The sequence below is a fragment of the Leptonychotes weddellii genome, chromosome 2 (assembly GCF_054177405.1).
Source record: "Leptonychotes weddellii isolate Sample4059 chromosome 2, ASM5417740v2, whole genome shotgun sequence".
In the NCBI taxonomy this organism is placed as follows: Eukaryota; Metazoa; Chordata; class Mammalia; order Carnivora; family Phocidae; genus Leptonychotes; species Leptonychotes weddellii.
The window spans coordinates 44,645,425-44,673,253 of NC_138370.1; the positions used below are offsets into that span (position 1 = coordinate 44,645,425).

General features: G+C 43.9%; 1 protein-coding gene across 6 annotated transcripts in view; it reads left to right on the plus strand.

The window, feature by feature from the left end:
• FDFT1 (farnesyl-diphosphate farnesyltransferase 1) overlaps nucleotides 1-27,829 on the plus strand; it is a 37,519-nt gene that overhangs the window by 6,194 nt on the left and 3,496 nt on the right. For 2 of the 6 annotated variants that reach the window (XM_081810825.1, XM_031023797.2), the window contains exons 2-7: nucleotides 4,421-4,518; nucleotides 5,679-5,862; nucleotides 10,558-10,686; nucleotides 14,060-14,251; nucleotides 19,223-19,399; nucleotides 21,099-21,251. In XM_081810825.1, the coding sequence (XP_081666951.1) occupies nucleotides 4,421-4,518; nucleotides 5,679-5,862; nucleotides 10,558-10,686; nucleotides 14,060-14,251; nucleotides 19,223-19,399; nucleotides 21,099-21,251 (933 nt within the window). Of the gene's footprint in view, nucleotides 1-4,106; nucleotides 4,519-5,678; nucleotides 5,863-10,557; nucleotides 10,687-14,059; nucleotides 14,252-19,222; nucleotides 19,400-21,098; nucleotides 21,252-22,332; nucleotides 22,508-25,905; nucleotides 25,978-27,420; nucleotides 27,824-27,829 lie in introns of those variants that run through there. The other 4 variants (XR_014142312.1, XM_031023796.2, XM_006729380.3 and 1 more) reach the window with 4 other exon arrangements.

Sequence of the window (27,829 nt, forward strand, 5' to 3'; positions counted from 1 at the left end):
CATCGGGCTCCCTGCTCGGCAGGGAGCCTGCTTCTCCCTCTGACCCTCCCCCCTCTCATGTGCTCTCTCTCTCTCATTCTCTCTGTCTCAAATAAATAAATAAAATCTTTAAAAAAAAAAAAGTTTTGGGGGAGTCAAAAGTTATATGCAGATTTTCGGCTGTCCGGGGGTCCATGCCCCTTATCCCCACATTGTTCAAGGGTCTGTTGTATATAACATTTCAGGTGGAGGTAAATACTACGAAGAAAAATAATAGCAGGGCAAAGGATCTGAGTGTCTAAAGTCAGGGGACACAATTTACGGGGTTGTGATTTGGGTCCAGAGACTTGACCTCTCTGAGACTCCTTTTCCTCTCTATAAAGTAAGACTGTTGGAGAAAATGGTAGCATTAGTTACCCTCAGAGAGAGAAGTGGTAAGGGGGTAGGAGAGAGACTTTCCACAGTATAATCTCTTGATTTTTTTTTTTTAAGTGAGACTCTTCTAGCTCTAAGATTTGATGAACAATACAGTATAATATTATTTGTTGCTCGCAGTTTTTCTGAGTCCTAAAAGCCCCAAGAGCCATTAAAAAAGAAAATGGTTGAATAGAGGAAACATTGGAATACACATTTTCTTCTTTTGCTTAACATGATCTTAGTTTCTCTCTTTTAAGATTTTATTTATTAGAGAGAGAGAGAGAGAGTGAGCAGGAGCAGGGGGAGGGGGTGAAAAGAGGGAGAAGCAGACTCCCCTTTGAGCAGGGAGCTTGATGCCAGGCTTGATCCCAGGATCCTGAGATCATGACCTGAGCTGAAGGCAGAGTCTTAACCGGCTGAGCCACCCAGACGCCCCCTTAGTTTCGGTCTTAAGTAACAAAGAAACTGGGGGAAATTGTGCACTAACAGATGTTGATGGCTGACCATTTCTATCACAGAAGGATTTGGCTGTAGGAATTCAGGGTTCAGTAAACTTGATTTCTACTGAATTTTTAGGAGCTTATCCATAAATAGGGATGCTGCCACCTGAAAGTTGTGTGATCACTCAGAGGGCACATCATGGAAAAAGCAGGTGTTTTGTAATCATGCATTTCTGGCCTCTGTTAAGTCTAAATCCTGACTCTTAGCTGAATAACTTTTGGTAACTTAATCTCCAGGCAACAGTTTCTTCATCTATAAAATAAAGATACTGATCATAGCCCCTGAACCACATTTCCCAACTCGGAAATGGTCTGAAGATGAGGAGTGTTTTCATAAATCTGGCTCAAAGTCATTTGGCAGCAAATGTGCCCTGAATTGAAGTGATCCTGGCTTAGTATAAATATTCAAATGATTTGCTGAAGAAGTATTAACAATTAATTACGGGATATTACTCCATAGCAATTGGGGCTGTATATGCATCTTATTTCCTGTTTTCTAAAGCACTAAAAATTCTGAATTCTGCTACACATCTGGCCATGAAGTTGAATGAAAGTGGATATAGATCTGTAATATCTTCCTTAAAGGGTTTTGTAAGGATAAAAAGTAGTATTTGTATTGTGCTTGGCATACAGTAGCTGCCCAGTAAATGGTAGTTATTAATCTTACTGTTAGATAAATTTGGTTAAGTTTGTGGGGTTTCTCCCCATTCTGAGGAATCTGCATTCAAGGCTTAACGAAAGCTGTGGGAATGGTTGGTAGCTGTTCACCTGTGGAGCTGTCTTTCCTGGGAGTCCCAGTCCTGGGAGTTCAGTCTCGCACTTCTAGCCACTGCACACTCTTCCTGCAGATGCCCTTCATCCCTGTTTTTCTCTCACTTGAGAGTTCTCAGGAGCGTACTTTATGTCAGATAGCAGTGGAACACATCAGGAGGTTTTAGAGACAGGCAGCAGTTAGCCCTGGTCTTTTTTCCGCCCTCTCCTCCCTGCCAGCTCATGGGAATCAAGCAGTGGAAATTTTCATAGTGAGTCGAGTTTTCCAGTGTTTAATAGTTGTATCTTCCCGTATCTTCTCGGCAATTTGAGGAAATTATTGTTACGGAGTGAGGAACTGAAGCAAATAGGTAACAGGGAAAAGAATGATGAGGGAAGGACACAGAGAAGGGATTTATTGACCTTGCTCATTTTAAGAGTGGAAGAGGTATGTTGATAAGGAGGGGTAGTATTGCTTAAGGTTGTTGCTCTTCAAAAACCTGTCCAGCTTTTATTGGAGCTCACAGAAGTCAGCCCCCAAACCATTAGTTGTAGCTGAGGATTAAAACGTTTGGTAATGCAGTGAAAGGAATCATTGTGGCCTGGTAACAACAGTTTCTGTGAAGAGCTGCCATAGAGCTCAATAATGGCTGTTACTCTGTTTCTTTTGTTTGACTGCAAAGCCTGGCCTCTCTACACTTGAGAGGGAAGGAGTTGGTGAATGGTTTTTAAATACTCTGAACAGGGGCGCCTGGGTGGCTCAGTCGGTTAAGCGTCTGACTGGGGCTCAGGTCATGATCCCAGGGTCCTGGGAGGCTCGCCGCTCAGCGGGAGTCTGCTTCTCCCTCTCCCTCAGCTGCTCCCCCTGCTTGTGCGCTTCCTCTCTCTCTGTCAAATAAATAAATAAAATCTTTTAAAAATAAATAAATACTCTGAACATACTCATTTATTCATCAAACTTTCACTGAGTATATTTATATGCCAGACATTGCATGAAATGATTTTACTAATATATGGTGCTCAGTAAACATTAATTTTTACTAATCATTTTTTATTGAACATGGCAAGGAAATGAAATTCTCATGATTATGTGATTTTTTTTTAAAGCTTTACTCTTGATAATATGATATGCATGCATGATAGGAAATTGAGGAAATAATACACATATAAAAAAGAATATGGGTCCAGTCCACTAGGGTTCAGGGTTCACTGTTAACCTTACGAAGTGCCTGTGGTATTTCCCACTAGTGGATAAGCCATGTGTATATTTTAAACCACTCTTTTGTTAGATATTTCAAATGTTTCCTTCTCTTAAAAAGAGAATAAGGGAGACTGGAGGTTGAGGGGGTTTATGGGAACTCTGGACTTTCCACTCAGTTTTCCTGTGAACTTAAAACAGCTGTAAAATTTAAAGTCTGTATAAAACAAACCCACAGCAATTCTTTCAGATATGCTTGCTTTGAAAATATGGCGCTTTTTTTTTCCTGGAAAAAATGATTCTTGTTTTCCTTAGGGAAGAGTAAAGTTTAGGAGGCAGCTCATTACAGCTCACTAATTTGAAAGAGAAAGAGGATTAGAAATTTTTTTTTTTTTTTTTTTTTAAGATTTTATTTATTTGACAGAGCGGGAGAGCACAGGCAGGTGCAGCGGCAGAGGGAGAAGCAGGCTCCCCTCTGAGCGGGGAGCGGGCTTGATCCCAGAATCCTGGGATCATGACCTGAGCTGAAGGCAGTCTCTTAACTGAGCCACCAGGTGCCCCGAGGATTAGAAATCTTAAAAGTAATAGCTTTCCAGAGGATAGAAGACCTTTAACAGGTGTTAAAGAAAAGCCAAAGGTGAACAGTAGTTAGAGCAGTTAAAACAGGTTTTATTCAGAATAGCCATTGCAGTAGGGAAAAAGAGACTTCAGTATAGAACTGGGCTCAATTCTGAATACAACAAGGAAAAATGGGGGCAGAGTGGAGGGGTCAGTGGATGGAAAATGATGAAGGTGGAACATCTGGGGTGAGGGACATTCTCGCCAAACGACCTAATAACCTAGGAGGATTCTTGCCGGAGGCAGACCAGGGCGATGGGGTGATGGGGACTGAGGAACCCTGCCGGACAGTCACGGGGATCAGTAGCAGGATTCTTGCTAAAATTGGGCGATGCAGGGATAGACACAGAAGTACAAGAGTGGAGGGTTCAGAGGAGCCGGACTAAAGTTCGGTGAAAGATTCTGGCACCAGGAAGACGAGCCAGCTTCTCAAGTGGACTGGGCTCTGACCGCCGCCCGTGGGTTCCGGGGACAAGGGGAAGACTTGGAGGGAGGCACCGGGAGCGAAGGGGTGGCAAGGGGAGGGGGGCGCCGACGGGCGGGGTTGACCTCGGCCCCGGGGGGGCGGGGCGGGCCAGCCGTGAGCCTGCTGGGTGGAGGGAGAGCCGGCCCCGCCCCTCGGGGGCGCCTCCCAGCCCCGCTCGGGTCTATGGAGGAAAAACTCTACGCGGGCCCTACGACTCCCATGGCCGTGGCCGCCTGCGGCACCAAGGCCATGTCCCTGTTCAAGCGGACCTTGGTGCTGAGCCCCGCCGCGGCACCCCGGGGCACGGGCACGGCCGTTGGCTCCGCGCCGCGCGGCTGCCCCTTGTCTCCCGCCGCCTGGCCCTCCAAGGACTGGCTGCGCGGGGAGGGCGTCGGCGGCAGGCTGCGGAGCCCGCCGGCAGCCGGCCGCCTGCCCCCGTCCCACTCCTGCTCCTCCGCATCTCCCACCTCCGTGTGTCTTCTCTGCCCCCAGGACTCGCTGAGCAGCAGCTTGAAAACTTGCTACAAGTATCTCAATCAGACCAGTCGCAGTTTTGCAGCTGTCATTGAGGCGCTGGATGGGGAAATGCGGTGAGTGGCCAGACAGCTCCTTTTCACTTGGGGGAGGAGAGCTTTTTCCCGGGGACTGGGACGTTGAGCCACTACTTTCTGACAGCTCCTAGCGTTGCAGTCGCCGCTTGTGGCTCAGCTAGAGCGTGCCCCACCAGAGTGAAGGAAATGTTCTGGTTGGAACACCCATGTATTTACTTTAGAATGCCCTTCCAGGCACTTCGCCATCTAATAGTGTCCCTGTGGGCCCGCTCTTTCAGGGAAGAGGGGAGGAAGGGGGGGGTGGGGGATGGGGGATGGTGGTGTTTATTGACTTTTTTTTAGTCCTGGCGGCTGAACCTGTCTCTCAGTAGGTCATGCATTTTTCTTGGCTTCACTATGCTACTTTGCAATTCTAGTATATGGGGTTAATTCCAATGAAGTAGCTATTTTTTTTTTTTTAAAGTTGTGTTTAAGTAATCTCTATACCCCACCTGGTGCTCAAATTTAGGACTCCTCTGACTGAAACAGCCCAAGTTCCTTCTGGGCAGATTGCATACATGAACCTAGACCAATTTCCTTTGTGTATGATAGTATTTATACTATTTTGACTATTTATACTATTATACTAATTTGACTTTATTTATTTATTTATTTTTTAAAGATTTTATTTATTTGACAGAGAGAGAGAGAGAGACAGTGAGAGAGGGAACACAAACAGGGGGAGTGGGAGAGGGAGAAGCAGGCTTCCCGCCGAGCAGGGAGCCCGATGCGGGGCTCGATCCCAGGACCCTGGGATCATGACCTGAGCTGAAAGCAGACGCTTAACGACTGAGCCACCCAGGCGCCCTTGACTTTATTTTTTATCTGCAAAAATACCAGGTCCATGTAAATACTTGGCCTGTCAATTTTTGTACAGTTGTTCTACGTTCGTTAAATGTAACTCATTCTGGGAGTAGTTGTGACATCCAGCTGGTAGGGTTTTTTAATTTTGTTTTTTATAAATAAACCACTGAAGTCCATTGCTCCCATCTAAGAAGGGAAAACTAAGATGTCTTGTTGAGTACAAAAAGCTTTGGCTATCTTTCCATAGTTCTTTAGAGGTAGGGCCGTAGGAGGGTTTGCATAAATGACATGTTATTTTGAAATAAATATCTTGGAACGTTTGTCCCATCATATTAATAGTTCTCCTGTTTTTACAGCCATGCGGTATGCATATTTTATCTGGTCCTCCGAGCTCTGGACACTCTTGAAGATGACATGACCATCAGTGTAGAAAACAAAGTTCCACTGCTACACAACTTTCACTCTTACCTTTATGAACCAGACTGGCGGTATATGGAGAGCAAGGAGAAGGATCGACAAGTGCTAGAGGACTTCCCAACGGTAGCAGAATTACAAATCTCTCCTGCCTATGGTTGTGTGTATAATTGATGATATAGTTGTCAGCCAGCCCTCATCCCCGTGGAGAACAGTAAGATAAGCAGTGTGAGGGCAGTGTAATCTAATGTGATGGGTAAGAGCTCTGGTAGCCGAGACTCTGAAGCCACGCTGCCTGGGTTGGAATCCCACCTCTTCCACTTATTAACTGGTGCGGAGTGACGTGGCCTGTGTAAACCTAAGTTTCTCCATCTATAGAGATAATAATAGTACCCGCCTCCCCTCATAGTATTGTTGTGAGGTTTAAAAGAGTCGAGACAGGTTAGAATGGTATTAGCTACTATTACCGTTACCACTATGTTGCTTAAAAGTCCAGTGTTTCTTCCTTTGGAAAGATACATTCTAATTCCAGTGTTGTAAAAGATGGATTCTTGGGCCTGCTCACAAAACCTGTTCCCTATCTAATACAGCCTAAGTGTAGAGGGCTTCTGGCTTCTGGTACCCGTAGCCTGGTAGCATGGATATGCTGTTCAGGATGGGTCCAGCTGGGGGGAGGACCGAGGAGCAGGGTGATCCTCTACCACTTACAGCTGTGTGATCCCGGACACGTTCCTAAGTTTCTCTGCCTCAGCTTCCTCATTTGTAAAGTTAGAGCTCTGAGGGTTGACAAGTTCCTATTTATAAGTACTTAGAAGAGTGCCTGCTGTATACTAAGTATTCTGTAAATATTAGGTGTTCAGTCCATTCCGTTGGACTAAAGTGGGTTATAATTAAAATCTTGTGTTTTAAAACTGACAAGGTTATGTTATATATGTGACTAGGTCTGACTTTTCTGGAATTTGCATGTCATCACACAAATAACTGCTTCTTTCATATCTCATAAATAAAAGGTTGATTTAGTGAAGTCTCATGTTCTCTAACAGACCAAAGAAGCCCTTCTTTTTGTACACAGTTGCCAGGATTTGGGGGGAATAGTCCCCATGTGGCTGTTGCTACTGAAACAGATCTATATTCCTGAGTGGGGAGGGGAGGAATCCACCCAATACAAAAGAATGTTTGAGAGACTCCTTTAGAGCAAGGGCTATTTCAGATTACTGAGATCATGTCTTTGCTGTCAAAGACAAAAATAAAAGACAATTAAGTTCAAACCAAAAGAAAAAATCTGTTAGGAGTAATTAGGTGGAGCTGATATAGTACAATACGATAGAAAAGAGGAGGAAGGAAGAAGAACCTGTGAAGAATAATTAGGTAGGGAATGAGAGCACTCACCTAGAGCAGGTACCAGTGATTTGGCTCTCCTAGGACACCTGTCATGTGACCAGAGGCTGGGTTTCCTCTGACTGGAAATCGGTGGCCATTCACTGATGAGCTTGTGAAACTCTGCTAACACAGGAGGAAGTGCTACAAACAGGGTCCCATAGCATTTATAACTGATGTGTATTCGCACTTAAAAAAGTTACATTCTAGCTAGAGCCTCCAAAACCAAAAAACCCTTCCAAACTATTTTCAAACTGAGTAGATTCATAAAAAATAATTTCCAGTTGTGGGATAAGTGTCGTAGGTCTTTGAAAAATCAAGGCAGCCCTATCCACTCAGCAAAAATGAAAGAATATGAAAATATGTGAATGTCAGAATAATTGGGGGGGGGATATAGCTAGTAGATGTTTAGATAATATTTCAATATGCTTAGAAAACCAAAAGTCTTCTTTATAAATACTGCATTCCAATGGAAAAACAACAGTTTGTTCAAGCAAATTTCAACATTCAGTCAATCTTTTCCTGTGTTGGGGAGTACGGTGAGCGCAGACACTCCCCTCCTGAGAGCAGAGACTCGCCCTGGCAGAGTAGAAGGGACCAGGGGGCACAGGCCAGGCATTACTGTTTTGCTGGTGCTGACCTTTTATATCCTTAATGTGAAACATCTGAAGCTCTGTGTTTCGTGAGGATGCAACTTTGAATTGGAGGTCCGTTTGAATAGGAGGTCCGTTCAGCCTGTCGTTCCGATTGAGATAGGAATATATGGAAAGTCATAGTGTCTTATTTTCGTTGGGAATGCTTTGTGCACATGCTGGTCAATCCCAGCATCTCCTTGAGACAAGATGCCCAATTTGAAGGGTAAAGCCGTCTCCTTGGGTTAGGTGTACCGTCAGTTTTGGGCGAGGCCCTAAGGCAGAACAGATAACTTGGCCTCACTCACATAGTACTGCTCTTAGACTGAGGTAAGAAGGGCCCGCCCCTCACTTTACAGGGCCCCCCTCAAAAGGGTGAGGGGTCCCCAGGGCCATGGGAGTGTTCCTGCCCAGAGCTTATGCAGCTCCCCTTCTAGACTATGTTCTGGGTGTGTGGAATTCCCTGCCCTCAATTCCCTGAGCTCCCTTCCCGGGTTTGCAGTCTGTTGTGTCTGGCCTGTCTTCTCCAGGGTGAATCATGTACCAGTGACCCTGCCCCTAGGCCTTTTGGGGCCAGACAGAGCCGGGAATGGGAAGGCCAGGGTGCAGGCTGGGAGCTGGGGCTCAGCAGTCTCTGCCCTGCTGCATTTTTGGAACGAAACCCTGAGGAAAATTTAAATTCACACCTGAGTCCTTCAGGTTGTGGTGAAGGTGTCTTCGTAAAAGCAGGAGAATAGCACATACTGTTTAACAAGTTACTAGTGTGACTGGTAATTTCAAGATTTTGAGCCAGTATGGTATGTGGCCCTCCATTTGTGCTCTTATCCCAGGCAAAACAGACCTCAGGCATAAGCCTAGACAGAGTGTTCTCACCAAGTGAGCCCCTCCCCAATGTGTGTGCACTGAGATTGAATCTCATGTTTTATGCTTTAGTGGTCATTAGTTGGTATCATTTGAAGGCAGGCTTTCTAGAACTTTCACTGTATATTATGGATTAGATTAGAGTATATCTTTTTCACCTGGTACTAGGGGAGACTAGTAGTCTTCGAGATCCACCCCAAACACAACTTAAGGAATGGCATAGGGTTATTTTTAAATGCTAATAGCCATAATAGCATACATTTATTGAGCTATGAATTAGTTACAAAATATATTTCAATATTCATTCAATATTTGTATTATTTTATGGTAATGTAGTTTTAACATTTAATCACTGACATACTTTACTGCTCTTTTAAAAATTGGTGAAAAACAATAAAACTATTGGTTTTTCCAGAAAAAAAAATCGGTCAAAAACAGAATTTTGCATATGAGTGAAGAAGGTAGAATTACCCAGTGTTTTGATCATAACATCCTAAAGTTTATGGGGAATTTGTCTTTGTAGGTGAATGGAAGTGTTGTGCTACCCTTCGACCCCTACTTGGTATTTGGTCCTCCTCCGTTATACTAGTGGATTCACCATATCCTTCCTTCGTGTACTTGAGTCACCGGAGAGTGACTGCAGGACCTACAAATCTACTGTAGTTGTCAAACAGAATTACCTGGAGGGACAGTAAAAAGCCCTTATGGCTCGTTTCACTCGGCAGAGCTTGTTGTCACTCCTACAGAGTATGTGAGACTGGGCTTTGCTCTCATAAATAGAATGACCTAGTCCAAGGTCTGTTGAAAGAATGTGGTCCTAGGGAGATTCAGGGATTCAAATACCCTTTGGTAGAGTCACTCATTTGTTTCAGTCCACAATAGGAATGACATTTTGGCTCTGTCTTGGAACAGCTGTTCTGGAAAGAATAGCATTCTGGAAAGATTGGATTGATTTTATGGATTTTGGGGGAGTTTCACAATTGATATTCAGAAGCCTAAAGTTTCTTAGGCTTCTGAATCCCTTTGGTGCTGTGCAGACAGCTGGTTTGCCCTCAGGTCCTTAAATAGAGGTGTTTCCTGAGGAAGCTTTTCTAACCTTTCTGTAAATGTAGACCAAGTATTCCTCCCACTTGTTTTCAGTATTATGTGTTGCCTCTATTAATATTTGTAGCATTTAAAGAAATTTCGTGGTGTTTCTGTACTGTATTTTGATCATCTAGAGACACTTCTTTAAACTTAAATAGGATGTTTGTGCAATAGCAATGAATTTAAAAACCATCAGTACAATTTCTACATTAGAGTTTGGGCTGTGAAAAAAAATGTTGGGTAGCATGCCTCCGATTGAGTTAAATTGAGCTGTTTAAGGAATTAACATGTATAGCCTTATAGAAGGGGAGACACTATAACTTCCTGATAGAAATCTGGGAATTGATGATAGAAAACAGTTGGCTGATCTCCTTAGTAGAATGTAAACTGTACAGTAGAGTGTCTGCTTCTTTCCAGGCTGTGTATCCCCAGTGCCTAGAACAAAGCTTGCTATGTAGGAAGTGCTTGATACACGTTTGCAGGAGTGAGTCTTCCTTCCCTATCATGAGGTTTGTCTGAAATGGGGCATTCTTCCTAAAATTCTTACATTTATGTTCACTTTATGTAGAAGCACCTCATTTATTATCTATTGGAAAGATGAGTGTAGAGTGAGACTTTGATTTTCTTTTGAGTCTAGAAACTTTAGCATTTTTAGACCCTTCTATTTTAACAATTAGAACATTTCTGAGCTTATTATGCAATATGTAGAAAACTAGTACAACCTAGATGTTAGGCTTATAGATGAATCATTTGGGAGTCTTAATGAGTTCTGCTATTGCTTTGTTTTATGATCTATAGGTACCATGTTGGTTCCCAGTGTAAATACGTATTTCATATTTTCCGTTTTTTGTGATTTCCATTTCAGATCTCCCTTGAGTTTAGAAATTTGGCTGAGAAATATCAAACAGTGATTGTTGACATTTGCCGGAAAATGGGATTTGGGATGGCGGAGTTTTTGGATAAACACGTAACATCTGAACAGGAGTGGGACAAGGTCAGTGTGTACAAAGTAGCGTGGGTGTGTGGTGCATAGAACAGAGGTGGTAGTACGCGCTGTGAAGGTCAGACTGAGGAAGAAGGTTGTCTACCAGTTCCACGTTTTCTGATTTTATAGCCCACCTGTGTAGCTTGAATGTCTCATCGTAAACACTTAATAAAGGGGCTTATAATTGAATACTTGAAATAATCCGTGCCCTAGGGCGTTTACCATTAAGTCAGGCCAAAGTGACTATAACCTGTCCCAGAGGTTACACGCATTAAGCTTCTTCTTTTATTTAAGATTTTATTTATTTATTTGCCAGAGAGAGACACAGCAAGAGAGGGAACACAAGCAGGGGGCGTGGCAGAGGGAGAAGCAGGCTTCCCGCAGAGCAGGGAGCCCGATGTGGGGCTTGATCCCAGGACCCTGGGATCACGACCGGAGCCGAAGGCAGACATTTAATGACTGAGCCACCCAGGTGCCCCACACATTAAACTTCTAAAAGTGTCTCTGACTTGCTGTGAAATTTTAGATAAATGGCTAAATTACTCCATGTAATATAGAGATATTTGACGTTTTCAAATCTTAAAAATGTGTTTTTTGTTATTTACTTTCTTCCATCACGGAGTATGTGTGTTTTGTGGACACACCTTAGTATCTGAATCAATCTGCAGTTCCATCTTAGCACAAGATGACTTTTAAACTCCATGCCAGCTTGACCCTGTTTGTTGACGGGAAGTAGGTATCACTTAAACTGTTAAATTATATGTGTGTTTCCTTTCCAAGTTTATGAGAATCCAGAAGTACTAACTTAGGATCGTGGGTGTGTTGTGCTGAGGATTGAGTACCTCTCCAATGCCTTACTTCTTCCTTTCCCATCAGCTCCTTACAGAATTAACAAAATAGAAGAAGTTCCGAGTTTCTCGACCTCCCTCCCCCAGTTCATCTGGTGGTTATAAACGAATATGTGTGGGGATTAGCACTGGGAGACCTCACGTGGACGAGATTGGCTTCCTCAGGAGACAGAGTAGCTGGGAAGGCCAATGAGAGCAGATGATGTGGCAGATAAAATTATACTGGGCTTTTATTTGGCCCGAGTTTTTCCTGAGCAGTAGCTGTGTAGGATACTGGCCAGGGGAGGAGTTGGGGGGCAGGGAGAAAGTGCCTATCTAGACAAAGTGACCTAATTGACAATGGGGACTAAACAACACCAAAATACGGGCTAGGAAGGAGGGGTCTTGCCCATTTTCCATAGGAATGATGTTTGTGAGACTTCTTCATCGCCCCAGTGGAAGCAAAGACCTTTTAAACATCTGAACTACGTGTGTATTTTTTTATCCTTAATAGTGTTTATGTTAGGATCTCAGAAGAGAAGCGACTATATACATATTCCTTGGGTGAGTGTAGGTTCAAAGTCTGGCCTCTTAATCCTTCAATCCTCAAAACTTGCTGGCAATATCTTGGGGGCTGCTGGCTAATGCTCTCCAAGTTAGCATGAGTGAGGCTGCTGCTGGAATTATCCATTTATGAATTTAAAGTTAAAGCCGAAACTCCTGGCCAAGAATCAGCACTGGTTAGCTGCATGGTGACTCCCTTTTCTGCCGTGCAGACCTATTCAAGAGACCTAATGATAGCTTGTTGAGTACAAGTTCTGATTAGTTGAAATTCAGTACTTTTAGTGATTTTCCCCCCCTTCACTTTGGAGGAAGAGGACTACTTCCATTCTAGGAATTATTTCTATGCAAAGAACTATTATCTTAAAATCTACTTTTCCTTGGGCAGTGCTAAGGACATACTGATGTTTTTTAATTTCTAGTAATTCTTTTTAAATTTCTTGTAGTTGTCCACAGCTCATTTCTCTATTTTAGCATATCTTGTTTTGTTTTGTTTTTTTAAAAGATTTTATTTATTTATTTGACAGAGAGAGAGACACAGCAAGAGAGGGAACACAAGCAGGGGGAGTGGGAGAGGGAGAAGCAGGCTTCCCGCTGAGCACAGAGCCCTGATGTGGGGCTCCATCCCAGGACCCCAGGATCATGACCCAAGCCAAAGGCAGACGCTTAACAACGGAGCCACCCAGGCCCCCCAAATATTTTAGCATATCTTTACTCTTTCCCAGATTCTTCCTTTCTTAGACCATATTTCAAGTGCTTTCTCTTTGCCATTTCATTGTGCCCTTTGATTAGTCTGGCTCTGTGTTACTTTCAACCAGGGGCCCTCCTTTGGTCTTCCCCTAACTTTTACCCTTCCTAGTATCCCCTCCAGAGTGTACCTTCTTTAACTGCTCTCCACTTCTTAAATTGTGTAATGGACATTCATTTCATAAGAGTATTGCATTAAGTTGTCTTGGAATACTTTTTTCAGGAGAGGATAGCTTTGACAAACCACTTTTATGGGAAAAAAATTCATTGACAATCGAGAATGATGTTTACCAAGATCTCTTTTGAGAAGAGGATGTTTCAGCAAAGTTGTTAGAGCTTGCCTCGTAAGCCAGACTACCTGGCTTTGAGTCCCTGGCCCCCTGACTTCCAGATGAGTGATCTTGGGCAATTAATTGACTGACCCCTCTGTCTGCCCCAGTTTGCACATCTGTAAAATGGTGATAGTAATGATATGCACCTCATAAAGGTGTCGGTGAGGATTGAATATGCAGAATGCTTAAAGCAGTGGCAAGAACAGACCGTGGTACTTTGTTCTTCTAGGTAATGAAGATTTTGAGACACTGCAAGATCTTGAAGTGTCTTTAAGACTAAGCTCCACTTACTATTCTGTTTCTATTAGAATATTCTTATTTCGGGCGCCTGGGTGGCTCAGTCGGTTGGGCGACTGCCTTCGGCTCAGGTCATGATCCTGGAGTCCCTGGATCGAGTCCCGCATCGGGCTCCCTGCTCGGCGGGGAGTCTGCTTCTCTCTCTGACCCTCCCCCCTCTCATGTGCTCTCTCTCATTCTCTCTCGCTCTCAAATAAATAAATAAAAATCTTAAAAAAAAAAAAAAGAATATTCTTATTTCATCATTGCCTTCACTCTCAATTTTAGATATCAAAAAGCTTACTGTACTAGCTTATTTTTTCAATGACCTTTTATTCTAGGAGTAGTGCATGTCCACAGTAGAAATACGGAAAACTCAGGTGAAAGAATGAAACCATCACACCAGCCAGAGATCAGAGGTCACGTTGGTTAAATCTTTTGTGCACATTCTTCTTGGATGTTCTTTTTTCCTTACATGTACATAGTGTATATTTGTGTATATGTTTGCGGTTTTTAATCAGAATGAGATCTTGTACATTCTGTTTGGAACCTGTTTTGGGGTTTTGTTTTTGGGGGTTTTTTTGTAGCTAATGATCTCGGGTGTTTCCATTTTAGTAAATACTTCATTATTTCTTACAGTACTGTCACTATGTCGCTGGGCTGGTGGGAATTGGCCTTTCCCGTCTGTTCTCAGCCTCAGAGTTAGAAGACCCCTTAGTTGGTGAAGACATGGAGTGTGCCAATTCTATGGGCCTGTTTCTGCAGAAAACAAACATCATTCGTGATTATCTGGAAGACCAGCGAGAAGGAAGAGAATTTTGGCCTCAAGAGGTAACAGATGTAGGGGATTTGGGAAAAAATAATTTTAAATACTTTCCGAAAACAAAACAAATCAAATCTTTTGGTTGTAAGTGATAGAAATGTGAATCAAACTACCTTAGACAATGTAAGAGAATGTATAAAACAGGTTAGGATTTAGTTTGCCTCAGAGTAGATTGGCTAAATCCAGGGGTTCAGACTATGTATAGTCATAAACACACACACTCACACAGAGACTGTGTCCCTGTTCTTTCTATCTCTTAGATAGGCTTTCTCCAAGTGGTGGATGTAACAACTCATGACTCACAATCTACTAGCTTAACAAAGAAGTTCTTAGGAAGGCCAGTTGGTGGGGCGTGGATCCTGTGCCCAACCCATAATCAGTTACCGTAGCCAGAGGGCCGAGTACTCGAACCACACCTGGATTATATCTTCCCAACACACATAGAATGGATTTACTACCCCCCCACCACCGGGAAGGAGGAAGATGCTAGAGAGGCAAAAACTATAGGATGTTCATTATAAGAGACGAGTTGATCTTTGACTTAATTTTAAAAAAGGGATAAGCAAAGCAAAGGCTTGGACATTGGTTTTATTCAGAAGGAAAACTAGAAAATCTTAGGACTATTTCCTGATTTTACTATAGCATTTGCCTATTGCTTTCCATAAAATGGTTTCCTACAACAAAGTGCTTTTAATTTTTTTATTTTCTAAAATTTAAAGATTTTATTTATTAGAGAGAGAGCACAAGCAGGGGTAGGGGCAGAGGAAGAAGCAGACTCCCCACTAAGCAGGGAGCCCCATGTGGGGCTCGATCCCAGGACCCTGAGATCATGACCTGAGCTGAAGTCAGATGCTTAACTGACTGAGCCACCCAGGCACCCCAACCAAGTGCTTTTAAAGTGAGTAAAAGGCAGGTGACAAAGTAGGGGAAATATTTGCAACTTATACCACAGATACGAGGCTCATATTCCTAATATAAAAACTGCTAAAAGTTAAGACCAGCTTCCTCATAGAAAACCGGGCAAAGAGATAAGAACAGATTGTTCACGGAAAGAAAAATCTTTTTTTTTTTGAAAGAAAGATCCTTAAACAGCTGAGAAGATGATCAGTCTCACTCCTAATAAGAAAAATTCACATTAAAACTACCCTGGGCTGAGACATCCTACTTTACCAAGCTTCCCAGGTGACTCCTGTGAGGCAGGGTTGCCAAAGAGCTCTTGACCACCCTTCCTTGGACACCAAGGCTCAGCGAAGGGAAGGTGTTTGTGTGAGGACCTGCAGTGAATCAGTGGCCACCTGAAAGGGCCGCCTCGGTCTCTGGGTCCCAGCCGGGGCCTGCCCCCTGTTACCACACTGCGTCTCACCCAGGCGCGTCCCCCCAGCGTGGGTCATGCGCACCAGCTCTGCAGGTCTGCACACGGTTCACTTCCCTCTTCTGTAATATTGAATAGCTGTTAGACCACAGAATAGTGGTGTGAATAAAATGAGATAAACTTTGGCCAGGGTGCTTACTAAATGTTAAGTTCAAATAGCTTAACCAGGTGCGCCTGGGTGGCTCAGATGGTTGAGCGTCTGCCTTCGGCTCAGGTCATAATCCCAGGGTCCTGGGATCGAGTCCTGCATCGGGCTCCCTGCTGGGTGGGGAGCCTGCTTCTCCTTCTGCCTCTGCCTCTCTCTCTCTCTCTGACTCTCATGAATAAATAAATAAAACATTAAAAAAAAAAATAACCAAAAAAAGAAAAGAACCCTGAGAGTCTATTTCTGGCGTCGGATTGGCAAGAAGTCATAAGTTTGGGAATCGCTAAGCAAGACTGGGGACACAGGCACTGTGTGTGGCTGGTGAGAGTGTGTCCTGGTGCAAACAGCCCTGAGCACTGGCAGCTTGGCAAGTGAATAATATGGGAGCTTATTGAGGCAGCTTTGTTTCTAATAGTTACAGTTTATAAACAACTGAGATGTCCATCTATACAGGACTGATTGAACTATGGTATATTCACTTGGTGGAGCACAAAAAGAAGTAAACAACTAGGGAGTGATCTCCAGGTTATATTATTAAGTGAAAAAAAGCAAGGTGCACAGCAATGTAAACTCAAAGTAATAAAATGTTTTCAGTAATTATACTGTGAATAATATTGTTACTGAAATACTGAAACTATTATAGAAACTCTATAATATAGCAAATAGGCAATTGTGTTCATATCAGTCTAGGAACCAAGATTTCCACTCTAAAATAAAAGGTACAGATATAAAAATATTAATAAAGTTAAGCAAAACTCCCATAATCCTAAACTAAATTGGAAATATCTATATGAACTCCTGATACAGATTCTCTTAAAAAAAAAAAAATGTCTAGCTCCCTCTACTAAGAGGTGTAGAAACAAACCATAGTAATGTGTACCGCTGGTGTTCCAGTTTGGTCTTTTAATACCATTTCCCACCACACAGAGTAGTGGAGGCAGGAAATATACAAAATGAACTTGGAATATACTGTCACGCCAGGAAATAAGGGAGTTATCAAAGTAAAAAGTACAGCATAAAAAGGTACAGGATCCAATTCAAAGGCATTTTCACTGACCACATATGGAACAATTTGAGTATCAAAAAGAATAAAGACTGCAGTGGGTTAAAACACCCCAAATATGTTTAAATCTAAAGAAAAATGAGCATGTGCCTCTTGAAAGATGGTGTGTTCTCTTACCGAGAGGCACACAACATCTGATCTTTGCCCACTTTTTTTTTTTTTTTTAAATATTTTTTTTATTTATTTGAGAGAGAGAGTCAGAGAGAGAGAGAGAGCACAAGAGGGAGGAGCGGGAGAGGGAGAAGCAGACTCCCTGCCGAGCAGGGAGCCTGATGCGGGACTCGATCCAGGGACTCCAGGATCATGACCTGAGCCGAAGGCAGTCGCTTAACCAACTGAGCCACCCAGGCGCCCTGATCTTTGCCCACTTTTGATGTTAGCGGTCATTAGGCTTCATGCCTAGTTCTGCTAATTTATTGGGGATCAAGTCCCACATCCGGCTCCTTGCTCAGCGGGGAGTCTGCTTCTCCCTCTGCCCGCCGATCCCCCTGCTTGTGCTCTCTCTCCTTTCTCTCTCTTTCTCTGATAAATAAATAAATAAATAAATAAATAAATAAATAAAATCTTAAAAACTCATATCTGATTGGGTTTAATCTGTTGTAATGATTCTCACTACTGAAGCTCAAAAGTTCCCATCTTTGGTCAGGAAGAGGTTCAGGTTGGCTCCTGAATCCTCATGAGGGGACCCTTAATAGTCTTTGATAGCTTCCTTGCCATTTGATATGTGAAGATGCTCTAAGCTCATTTTGTACATTTCTTGCCTGAGCTCTGGACTCCTCCAGCTCTTGAGAAGCCCGTCCAGGACACCTGGGCTAATGGGAAATAGTACCCAACACTGCACTTGGGCACTAGGAAATAGTACCCAACACTGCACTTGGGCACTGCTCTTGGGATAGTCACTGTGTGTGTGTGTTTAGTTTTAAAGCTCAAATGCCTTGTAAGTTTATATTGATATTTCCAGTTCAAACTCAGGACCGTAGGATTGTTACATAATGTCCTCCTCTGTATTACATTTCTACTTCATTTCTTCCTCATCGGGATTCATGCTTCTCAGGGAAATCAGAGATGCTAGAATTAGTATATACCATGATTACTCATTTGCTTTTTTTTCCCTCATTACAGATCCTGCAGTCTCTGAATAATGATACTAAATTACCACCAAAATGATTATTGAAAATAATTGAAGACATTTTTTGCATATGCTATACTAATTCCCAATTTTTTATGATTGTATTTATTTCTGAATCGTCAGATTAGATAGCCATCGCCACTGTAATATCTCCCTTTCCTCCTTACTTAGTCTTAGTTTAAGCTCCTCACCAGTCTTTATATTGATGTCTCCAGTCATTCTGGTTGTCTAGAGCTCGCACGCTGATAGATAGGAAAGACCCATGAGAATAATAATTCCCCATGTTTATACAGATTGATAACAATTTGTGGCTTTGATGTTTGCAAGTTAGTTTTTCTAGATATAAAATTTTTAGCTCACATTTTTTAGTATCCCGTTTTCTTCCGCTTTACAGACTGGCTGTTGAAAATCTAAGGATAACTTTCTTTTCCTTGTAAGTTATGGGTTCTTTTTGTTTTACTTGGTGGTCACTGCCTAGATCCCTTATCACTGGAGATGCCGAAAAGTGATGTCCTAATTCTTTCATCCTTTCTGCATCTCTTAGCAGGAATTTGGGATTTTGTAAAAATGGTAGTGGTGGTGGCCAGTCATGTATTTGGGGGAGTGTATAAAGTGACAATAAGCATTATTCTTTGGGAAGCTTCAGAGTGACCAAAAATGAAAGTAAGTTCTTTGCTAGCTTCAGAGACTCCTTTAAATAATATCATTAAAAATTGTCAAATCAATCCCACTGTTGGAGTTGAAGATGTTATTTCGCTTTTGAGTTACTAAGATCCAAGGAGGTAATGTTCTCATAGTATAGACTCAGCTCATTCTCCCCCAATACACTTGTTCAGCAGCATTCTTATTAGAATTGGGAATGCCATGTTAATCATGATTTACTCTGAGGCCTGACCATCTTCAGAATGCTTATCGTTTAGCTTGCAGTACTGTTGTAGCTGATTTTGTATCTACCTGGTTATTTTTTTCAGGAGGAGACTAATGCCTTCTGGAATAACGGGAGTCGTCAAAGTATTGCTTAGTACATGCTGTACTATGTGTCCCTAAGGGATAATTTCCCAAATACTTAAGTGACTCCTAGGTTGTGATGAGACCCTGACTGGTCGTCATAAATAGCCACTGCGTGGAGCTTAAAACGGACTTGATCTTGGTGAAAGAGGAGTCCGCAGCTAAGAAAAACTTTACTGTAGATCATAGTTCTTATTCACAAAGATTCTTTCCTATTGCTTGTACATTCTTCCCTTATGAACGTGCTAACTTATTTTTTAAGGTTTGGAGCAAATATGTTAAGAAGTTGGGCGATTTTGCTAAGCCACAGAATATTGACTCGGCTGTGAAGTGCCTGAATGAACTTATAACCAACGCACTACACCACATCCCAGATGTCATCACTTACCTTTCAAGACTTAGAAACCAAAGTGTGTTTAACTTCTGTGCTATTCCACAGGTATGCAATGGAGCTATTCTTGTATATGAGGGGTGGAAGCTAAAAGGAGCGGCGTGGTGGTGGTGATGGGGGTGGAGAGAATGCATTTACTATTTTGGTTTGCTGTGTTCAGGAATATGGTTCCTTTTAAAAAATGACTCTGATCTATTGTCTTTTGCTGGGGGGAGGCAGGCAGGGTTTCACCACATCTCCCCTCTACCCCAAAACCACCATACCCAGCTCAGCCTCCTTAGATCCTTAGCCTCACAATTAAATCTAGGGCTTTGGCTTGGATTTAGGGGGAATGCTGGGTAAAATGTAGGTGAAGGTTTATCATTACAGAGTCTTACTTAAGCACCTAGGTTTGTTTTTTTTTTTTTTTAAAGATCTTATTTATTTATTTGACAGAGAGAGAGATAGTGAGAGCAGGAACACAAGCAGGGGAAGTGGGAGAGGGAGAAGCAGGCTTCCCGCTGAGCAGGGAGCCCGATGCGGGTCTCGATCCCAGGACCCTGGGATCATGACCCGAGCCGAAGGCAGACGCTTAACGAACGACTGAGCCACCCAGGCGCCCCGTAAGTGCCTAGTTTTTGCTGTCCGTTTCCCAGACTCAGGATAACACAACCTGATCCTATGGACCTACCCCCTCAGTCCTCTGGAGCTTACACTTTTTTAAATGCCTTTACCAGTTATTTCAGTTTTTAACTCAAATACATGAAAGTCATAGGATTTAACTGATTTGGAAACTTGATTTTTTTTTTAAAGATTTTTATTTATTTGAGGGAGAGAGAGCACGAGCAAGGGGAGGGGCAGAGGGAGAGGGAGACTCCCTGCTGAGCATTGAGCCCGACACAGGGCTTGATCCCCGGACCCTGGGATCATGACCTGAGTCAAAGGTAGATGCTTAACCGACTGAGCCACCCAGGCGCCCCTTGATTTGATCTTTTAATGACCAATCTTGAGTGGTTGTTGGAACTAAATTCTGCATGCTTGATTTAGGTTCCCATTTATCTTAGAAGTAATTTACCATTGAGCATGGGAACTATCCCCCCTTCCCATTTGTCCCCCACCCCTCCATGCTATTTTTTCATGTATAATAGTTACGTTTGTTGTAGGAAAAATAGAAAATTATTTGTAGATTTTTTTTTTTAAAGATTTTATTTATTTGATAGAGAGACAGTGAGAGAGGGAAAACAAGCAGGGTGAGTGGGAGAGGGAGAAGCAGGCTTCCCGCTGATCAGGGAGCCCGATGTGGGGCTCGATCCCAGGACCCTGGGATCATGACCCAAGCCGAAGGTAGACGCTTAACGATGGAGCCACCCAGGTGCCCCAGTAGATATTATTTTGAGATACGTTTTTTGGCTCTCTAACTCACTACTCTAGCATAGAAAATGATGTATGGACTTAATGGACTTATGTTTTCCAAATAAAAAGGAACTTTCGTGGTCAAACTGAAGAATCGTTTAAGACACAAAGACCACTTGATTCTGTGTATTGTTGGAGAAGGGAGGAGTGGGAAAGGTCCAAGTTTTGACATGCTTTCTTCATGGTGATATTTTCTTGGTTAGTTCCATCTTAGCCCTTTGTCACTTTCTTATTCTACAGAACCTTTTTTCACCTTTTCAAAATGGTGATTGCTTAGCGTGCCATTTCTTTTTTTCATGAGATGAAATGAAGTAGTGTTTTTTTTCTTTTTCTCTCTCCCTCCTTATATCTGAAGGTGATGGCCATTGCCACTCTGGCTGCCTGTTATAATAATCAGCAGGTGTTCAAAGGCGTAGTGAAGATCCGAAAAGGGCAAGCAGTAACTCTAATGATGGATGCCACCAATATGCCGGCGGTCAAAGCTATAATCTACCAGCACATGGAAGAGGTGGGTTCTTATTTCACTCCCTGGAGAATCTGTAGCTACTTTTAGGATTTAAATAATGTCACTGTTTAAACAGTTCATATCTGGCTATTAGGTGATCCTAACAACTCACTGTGTTATGGTATAAAGAGACAGGAGCTGGTGTCCTTTATTAGGAAAAAGCGTGTGCACAGGTTGCTGATCGATCAGAGCCGCACGGCACCCCGTGGGAGGGTGTAAATGCAGCAAGCCTTTAGGGTGGAAGCCCCTAAGGAGGATGAGGTTTTTTGAGGCAGAAGATGATGGTAGAGACCAACGAGGCTTCTTGGTTCATGGGTGAAGAGAGTGAAGCTGAGGCTTGTGCATGCTACACAGCATCTGACCGAGTGGATCTCGGAGCCCAGGCCAGGTTGCCTGTCACCCAGTCCAGTACTTTCTATTACGTCATAGGCCTCAACTGAGAAACCACAGTAGGGAATTTCAGCAAAGGAAAATCATCAAGTTGCAATGATTTCTCAATTTTCTGATGCAAATCTCGTTTCAAACGCCAAAACTACCCTATAAAACAAAACGTACTTGTTCAAGTCAGATCTCCTACTGTGGAGGATATAATCTATGACTAGGTTCAAAAAACTTTCTCTTAGAGGCTGAAACTAATCACTAGGCCCCAGAGTGGTGGTTCTTAATTGAAGGGGCTTTTGCACCTCCCCCAACCCCCCCCACCAGGGGACATTTGGCAGTGTCTGGAGACATTTTTTGTGATGCTCACACTGGCGAGGGGGGTGTCTGCTGCCTTCTGGTTAGTGCAGGCCCTGAGATCCTTAGATTCTTATTGAAGATTGAACTACTACAGAAATACATGAAACATGAAAGACCTTCTTCCTTCCTCTCTCCCAGAGAGAACTATTGCTGTCAATAATTTTCTGCCTCCTTTCCGTCCTCTGGTTACACCTCTACAGGAATGTGATGTGTAATAGTGGTTTCCCCTAAACAGAATTCTGCCAAACAATGATTTCCTCTGATTTCTATTGCATATTGCACATTCTCCTTGGAGTTCCTCCCTGTCTTCTATCTGACAAGCTTTGGACCTCTGCATTTCTACCAGAGGCACCTATAGAAGACAGAAGAGAAGAGATCCTGGGTGGCTCAGTCGGTTAAGCGGCTGCCTTTGGCTCAGGTCATGATCCCAGGGTCCTGGGATCAAGTCCCACGTTGGGCTCCCTGCTCACTGGGGAGCCTGCTTCTCCCTCTCCCTCTGCCCTCCCACCCCCCACCCTGCATGCTCTCCCTCTCTCAAATAAATCAATAAAATCTTTAAAAAAAAAAAAGGACAGGGGCGCCTGGGTGGCTCAGTCATTAAGTGTCTGCCTTCACCTCAGGTCATGATCCCAGGGTCCTGCGATCGAGCCCCGCATCGGGCTCCCTGCTCTGCGGGAGGCCTGCTTCTCCCTCTCCCACTCCCCCTGCTTGTGTTCCCTCTCTCGCTGTCTCTCTCTCTGTCAAATAAATAAATAAAATCTTTAAAAAAAAAAAAAAAAAGAAGACCAAAGTTTTTTTAAAAACCCTAAAATTCTTGTAGTGACTAGATAGAGTGTTCATTCAGCCATTGACCAAAAAATTGCTACTAATGAGACTTGGGACAGTCTGGTTCACCGTATCACCAGCACTTCCTTTGAGCTTACTGTGTGCCTGGCAGAGCAACTGAATAGGTGGATACTATTAATATCAAGGAAACTTGAGCTGGAGCCATAATTTGGACCCAGCAGATCTGGCTGACTTCAGAGCCTACGCTGTTCACTACAATTCTAAGGGGTTTGGAGTACCCTTTGCAAACTAAGCAGTACCGTATTAGGCACTTTTTCTCCGTTTTATATAATGTAGTATGTAAGTCAGAGATGATTTTAGTTGAGTTGAGAGGCTGCAACAGTTGAGTGGCCCACAAAGCTGAAAATATTTTCTGGCCCTTTAAGAACATTTGCAGACCCCTGATTTAAGGCATCAATTGTTTCAAGCTACTCAAGGTAATTTGGGGGAGATGTTAATACTTGAGTTGATTTGATTGAGAAAAATCTCTGAAGACTTCCAAGTCTGAAGGAATAAAATGTAATAATGGTTTTGATGTCAGCATGAATGAAATTTCAAGTGAAACCTTTTTGTATCAAGTCCACAAGTTGTCTGGGTTTTTTTGTTTGTTTTTTAGGATTTTGAGAGAAAGAGAGAGAGAGTGCATGAGTGAGGGGGAGGGGCAGAGGGAGAAGCAGACTCCCCGCTGAGCAGGGAGCCTTATATGGGGCTCAGTCCCAGGACGCTGGGATCATGACCTGAGCCGAAGGCGAAGGCAGACGCTTCACTGACTGAGCCACCCAGGTGCCCCCAGTTGTCTGGCTCTTTGCTGCTGTCCAATTATTAACACTTCTCCTCACTGATCAAGTCTGTCCTTTGCAGGGAGACAGGAAGACACATTTATTCTGTCAGGTCTCTGGGCCTAACTGGTGGTAACCGTAATGCCCTTGCAGGGGACTTGAAGGCTTTCCTCCCGCAGCTCTAGTGTTTAGTGGAAGAGTCAGAGTGACAGCCGAACCTTGCTGAGTAGGTGGGCACTGCTCCTCAGTGTCCTGCGTCATCTGGAGCAGCCTCAGCTTCAAACCAGTCTGGATACCTGTCAGCTGGCGAGAAGCTCCACCAGCTATTTTGGGGCAGAAACAAATGCTCCGGCAAGCAGCCAGAAACTATTATTTCCTTCTCTGCCAATGCTCGTTCCTTGGCGAGGGCAAGCTTTTTGAAGCTGGCGCAGCTTCCGGGTTCACCCTGCGCTGTGGTTCGTCTAGAGCATCGTCCTGCCCTTCAAGCGCTTCTTGTGCTCATGACTCAACAAGTGTGGTCCTCGGGTCAGCAGCATCCGAGGCCCCTGGGCACTTGCTGGAGTCTTACCCTGACTCGAACCCACTGAATCAGAATCTGCCTTTACCAAGACCCCCAGGTGATCACCTGTGGACAGAAAGGTTGAAAAGCATTGCTGTTAACCCACCCTCTCCTCAGCTGCTGCTGCCTTTTCCCCATGTGAGGAAGTGCGAGGTGGTGTGTTGTGAACCCGCTCCGCTCCTCTGTGTCCGCCTCCCCGGTGTGAACCTAAGCTCTGCGTGTACACGCTCCTGCGCACCCCCCACCTGTCGCCCCCTCGAGATCCGGTGCCTCTTTATCCAAAGCCCCCTCCTCCCCCCGTCACTCCTCTAGTTTGTATGTGCGCTCAGGCCGCTCAGCTTCAGAAAGCTTCAAAAAGTCAAAAAATGACTCTGGCTTGACTTTGCTCCTTTCTGTCTACTCCCCCACCCCCCCCCACTCCCCACTTAAGCTTCTTGAAAGATACATGTACTTCATGTTATTTATTCCCATTTTTTTCTCAACCCACCTCGTTATGCTAGCTAGCTTTTGTTCCTACCTTGTCATGAAAACTTTTCTTACTTAAGTGATTTGATGACTTTCTAATGACCAGTTTTTAAAGCATTCTCCCCAATCCCACTGTATTATTTGACACTGGCTCTTTCTCACCTTGAAAGCCTTTTCCTCTCTAGGCTTCCGTGACTCTTGCCTCCAGTTTAACCTCTTAACTGTCTGTCGACTCCTTTGCCGTTCTGGCTCCTTATACTGGTATTTCCCGGAGTTCTGTCTTGGTTTTCATTTCTTCTCACTGCACAAAAGCTTTCTGGTATTCTCTTTGATGGCCCGGCTTCTTTCTCCACCACATGCTCATCACTCCTGACTTGATTAGTCCAGCTCAGGACTTGGTCATAAACTTTTTTTTTTTTTTTGCTTAATGACATTGCCATTCGCCTAATCAAGGAATCCAGATAACCCAGGCTCCTCCTAACCCTCATCCATAGGAATCTCCATATCCTACCTGTTCTACCTATAGACTTTACTTGTCAGAATTTTGCATGCATTACCCTCTGACCAAACAATTCTAGGACTTTATGTGCAAAATTAGCCAGAAAATGTGCAGAGGTGCTTACTGTAACATTTTGTCCTCAGTCCTCATTGGGAAGGAATTGATTAAATTATAGTACATTCACATTATGTGGCTTGTGTTTAAAAACAGAATGACATCATTTTCTAGGTTCTGGCATTAAGAAATGTCCATAAAAAATTATGAGTGAAAAAAGTTAAATCGCAGCATAATCTGTTTATAAACTTTTAAAAATAAAATTGTGTATAATTTTATATGCACAATGTAGTCATATATTTATCCATTATATAGAATATAGTCTTTTTTTTTTTTAAGATTTTATTTATTTATTTGACACAGAGAGGGAACACAAGCGGGGGAGTGGGAGAGGGAGAAGCAGGCTCCCCACCGAGCAGGGAGCCCGATGTGGGGTTTGATCCTAAGACCCTGGGATCACGACCTGAGCTGAAATCAAGAGTCAGATGCTTAACCGACGGAGCCACCCAGGTGCCCCTGTATTGCTTGTTTTTATAAGCATAACTCCGTCATCTAAAATTTTTTTAAAAGAAAGTAGAGGAAATTGTAGTTTCATCCCTGCTTCTGTTGTTCTCTCTAAAGCTATTCTTGGTAGCATAATATTAGATATCATTAGCGTATTTTGGTAGGCATATATATATATATATATATATAATTTTTTTTTTTTTTTTAATTAAGTGAGCTCTTTGCCCATTGCAGGGCCTGAACTCATGACCCCAAAGATCAAGAGTCACATGCTCTCCCGACTGAGCCAGCCAGGCGCCCCTATAGGCATATTCTTTTATTTTCTTGTTATACTAAATTGCAGCCATGCCCTTTTGGTGGGGAGGTGGGAGGGTGGCAAGAATATAATATATGTCTACGGAAAAAAGTACCCATTATATAATGCAAATTTTGGGAAAAAATTATTTAAAAATATGCCTGCTCTGTCGTCTTCCTCCTCTTTGCCTCCGTCTCGGCTCAGATCCTTGTCACTTCCCACCTCCGTCATCTCCTAGTTGCTCTGTCAGTTTGAGTCAGTGACCATTTGCGTGCCAGGCACAGAGCTGGGCTGGAGGCAGAAAGATGAGGAAGATGTGGTGCCTTTGAGACTTGTAGTCTAGGGAGACACACAGAAATAGCTGAATTCAGTGTTAAGTGATAAGGTAGGAGTTATGTGCCGGAGAGGGGCACGTGGCCCAACCTGGGGGTTCAAGGCAGGTTTTCTAGAAGACCTAATATCTAAATTAAGACTTGGGCAACGGGCAAGAGTTAGCCAGGTGAAGGAGTGTGACAGGCATTCCAGGAGTGGGGAGTAGTGTGAGCGAAGAGGGGAACAGAAGTGTGCAGAGCAATCCAAGTGTAAGACAACAGTCGAGTTGTTCCAGTGGTGAGAAAAGACAGGTGGACAGCAGCAAGTGAAGCTGGAAAGGTTCAGTGGCCCCAGGTCACAGGTGGCCTTGTGCTCCACATCACCGAGCTCAGACCTTAACTGAGCAGCCCATAGGGAGCCGGTGGGGGTGTCAAGCAGAGGTTTTCGGTTTCTTTGGGGACAGTGTGGCAAGCAGGTGAGGGGACTTCAGGGTTCAGTAGAGACAGGAGCTCAGTTTGGAGGCTGGTCATGGCTTAGGTGAAAGGCATCGAGGGCCTCGCCCACAGCTGTAGTTGGAAGCATGGACGTGAGGCCTGGGTTCAGCAAATGCTTTGAGGTTTGTGGAGGGGGCAGGAGGGGCAGAGGCGCCGAGAGGGTTCTAGGAGGACTACTCTCCGGCTCCCAGCTTCTGCTCTCGCCTTTCTTCATCCAGCCTGTGGTCCACACCACAGATTCCATCTTGTCTGGCTGTGTTTGCCCCGCCTTTTCAGTAGCCTTTCCCCTGCAGCGTGTTGCGCTGCTCTGCCGACATTCCCCGGCTCCCCCTCTGTGCCCGGCGCTGGGAGGCGCAGGGAGGCGCAGGCCGGAGAGGACCTAGGTGGCTCCCCGGGGGCAGGGGCGCCCTGGTGCTCCCTAGATCAGGCTGTGGGACGATACAGGCCTCTGTGGACAATCCTGCCTCATCAGTGGGGTGACTTTGGGTTATTCCTTCCGTGTTCTCTGAGCCTGTTTGCTCACTGGGAAGAGGGACATCAGATACCTCCCTGTGTAGGATTGCTGTAAGAAGTAAACACAGAAGGTGTTTATAAAGGTTCTGGGACTCACTAAGTGGCACTTAAAATTTCCTCCTTTCTTTAACACAGATTTATCATAGAATCCCCAGCTCAGACCCATCTTCTGGCAAAACAAGGCAGATCATCTCCACCATCAGGACCCAGAATCTTCCCAATTGTCAGCTGATCCCCCGAAGTCACTACTCCCCCATTTACCTGTCATTTGTCATGCTCTTGGCTGCCCTGAGCTGGCGGTACCTGAGCACCCTGTCCCAGGTCACAGAAGACTATGTTCAGACCGGAGAGCACTGACTGGGTACTCGTCTGGAAGCTCAGGTTCACCCTAAAATGGATTGGCCTTTTCTCCAAGAAAAAGGACATTGGTCCCCCCTCTCCCCCCGTTTTCCCCTGCCTCTTTAATCCCTGAAAGAACTCTGTGGACTTGGGACTTTTAGAAGCTGTGACATGCAGTCAAGAAGCTAAGAAGAAAAGGGAAGGC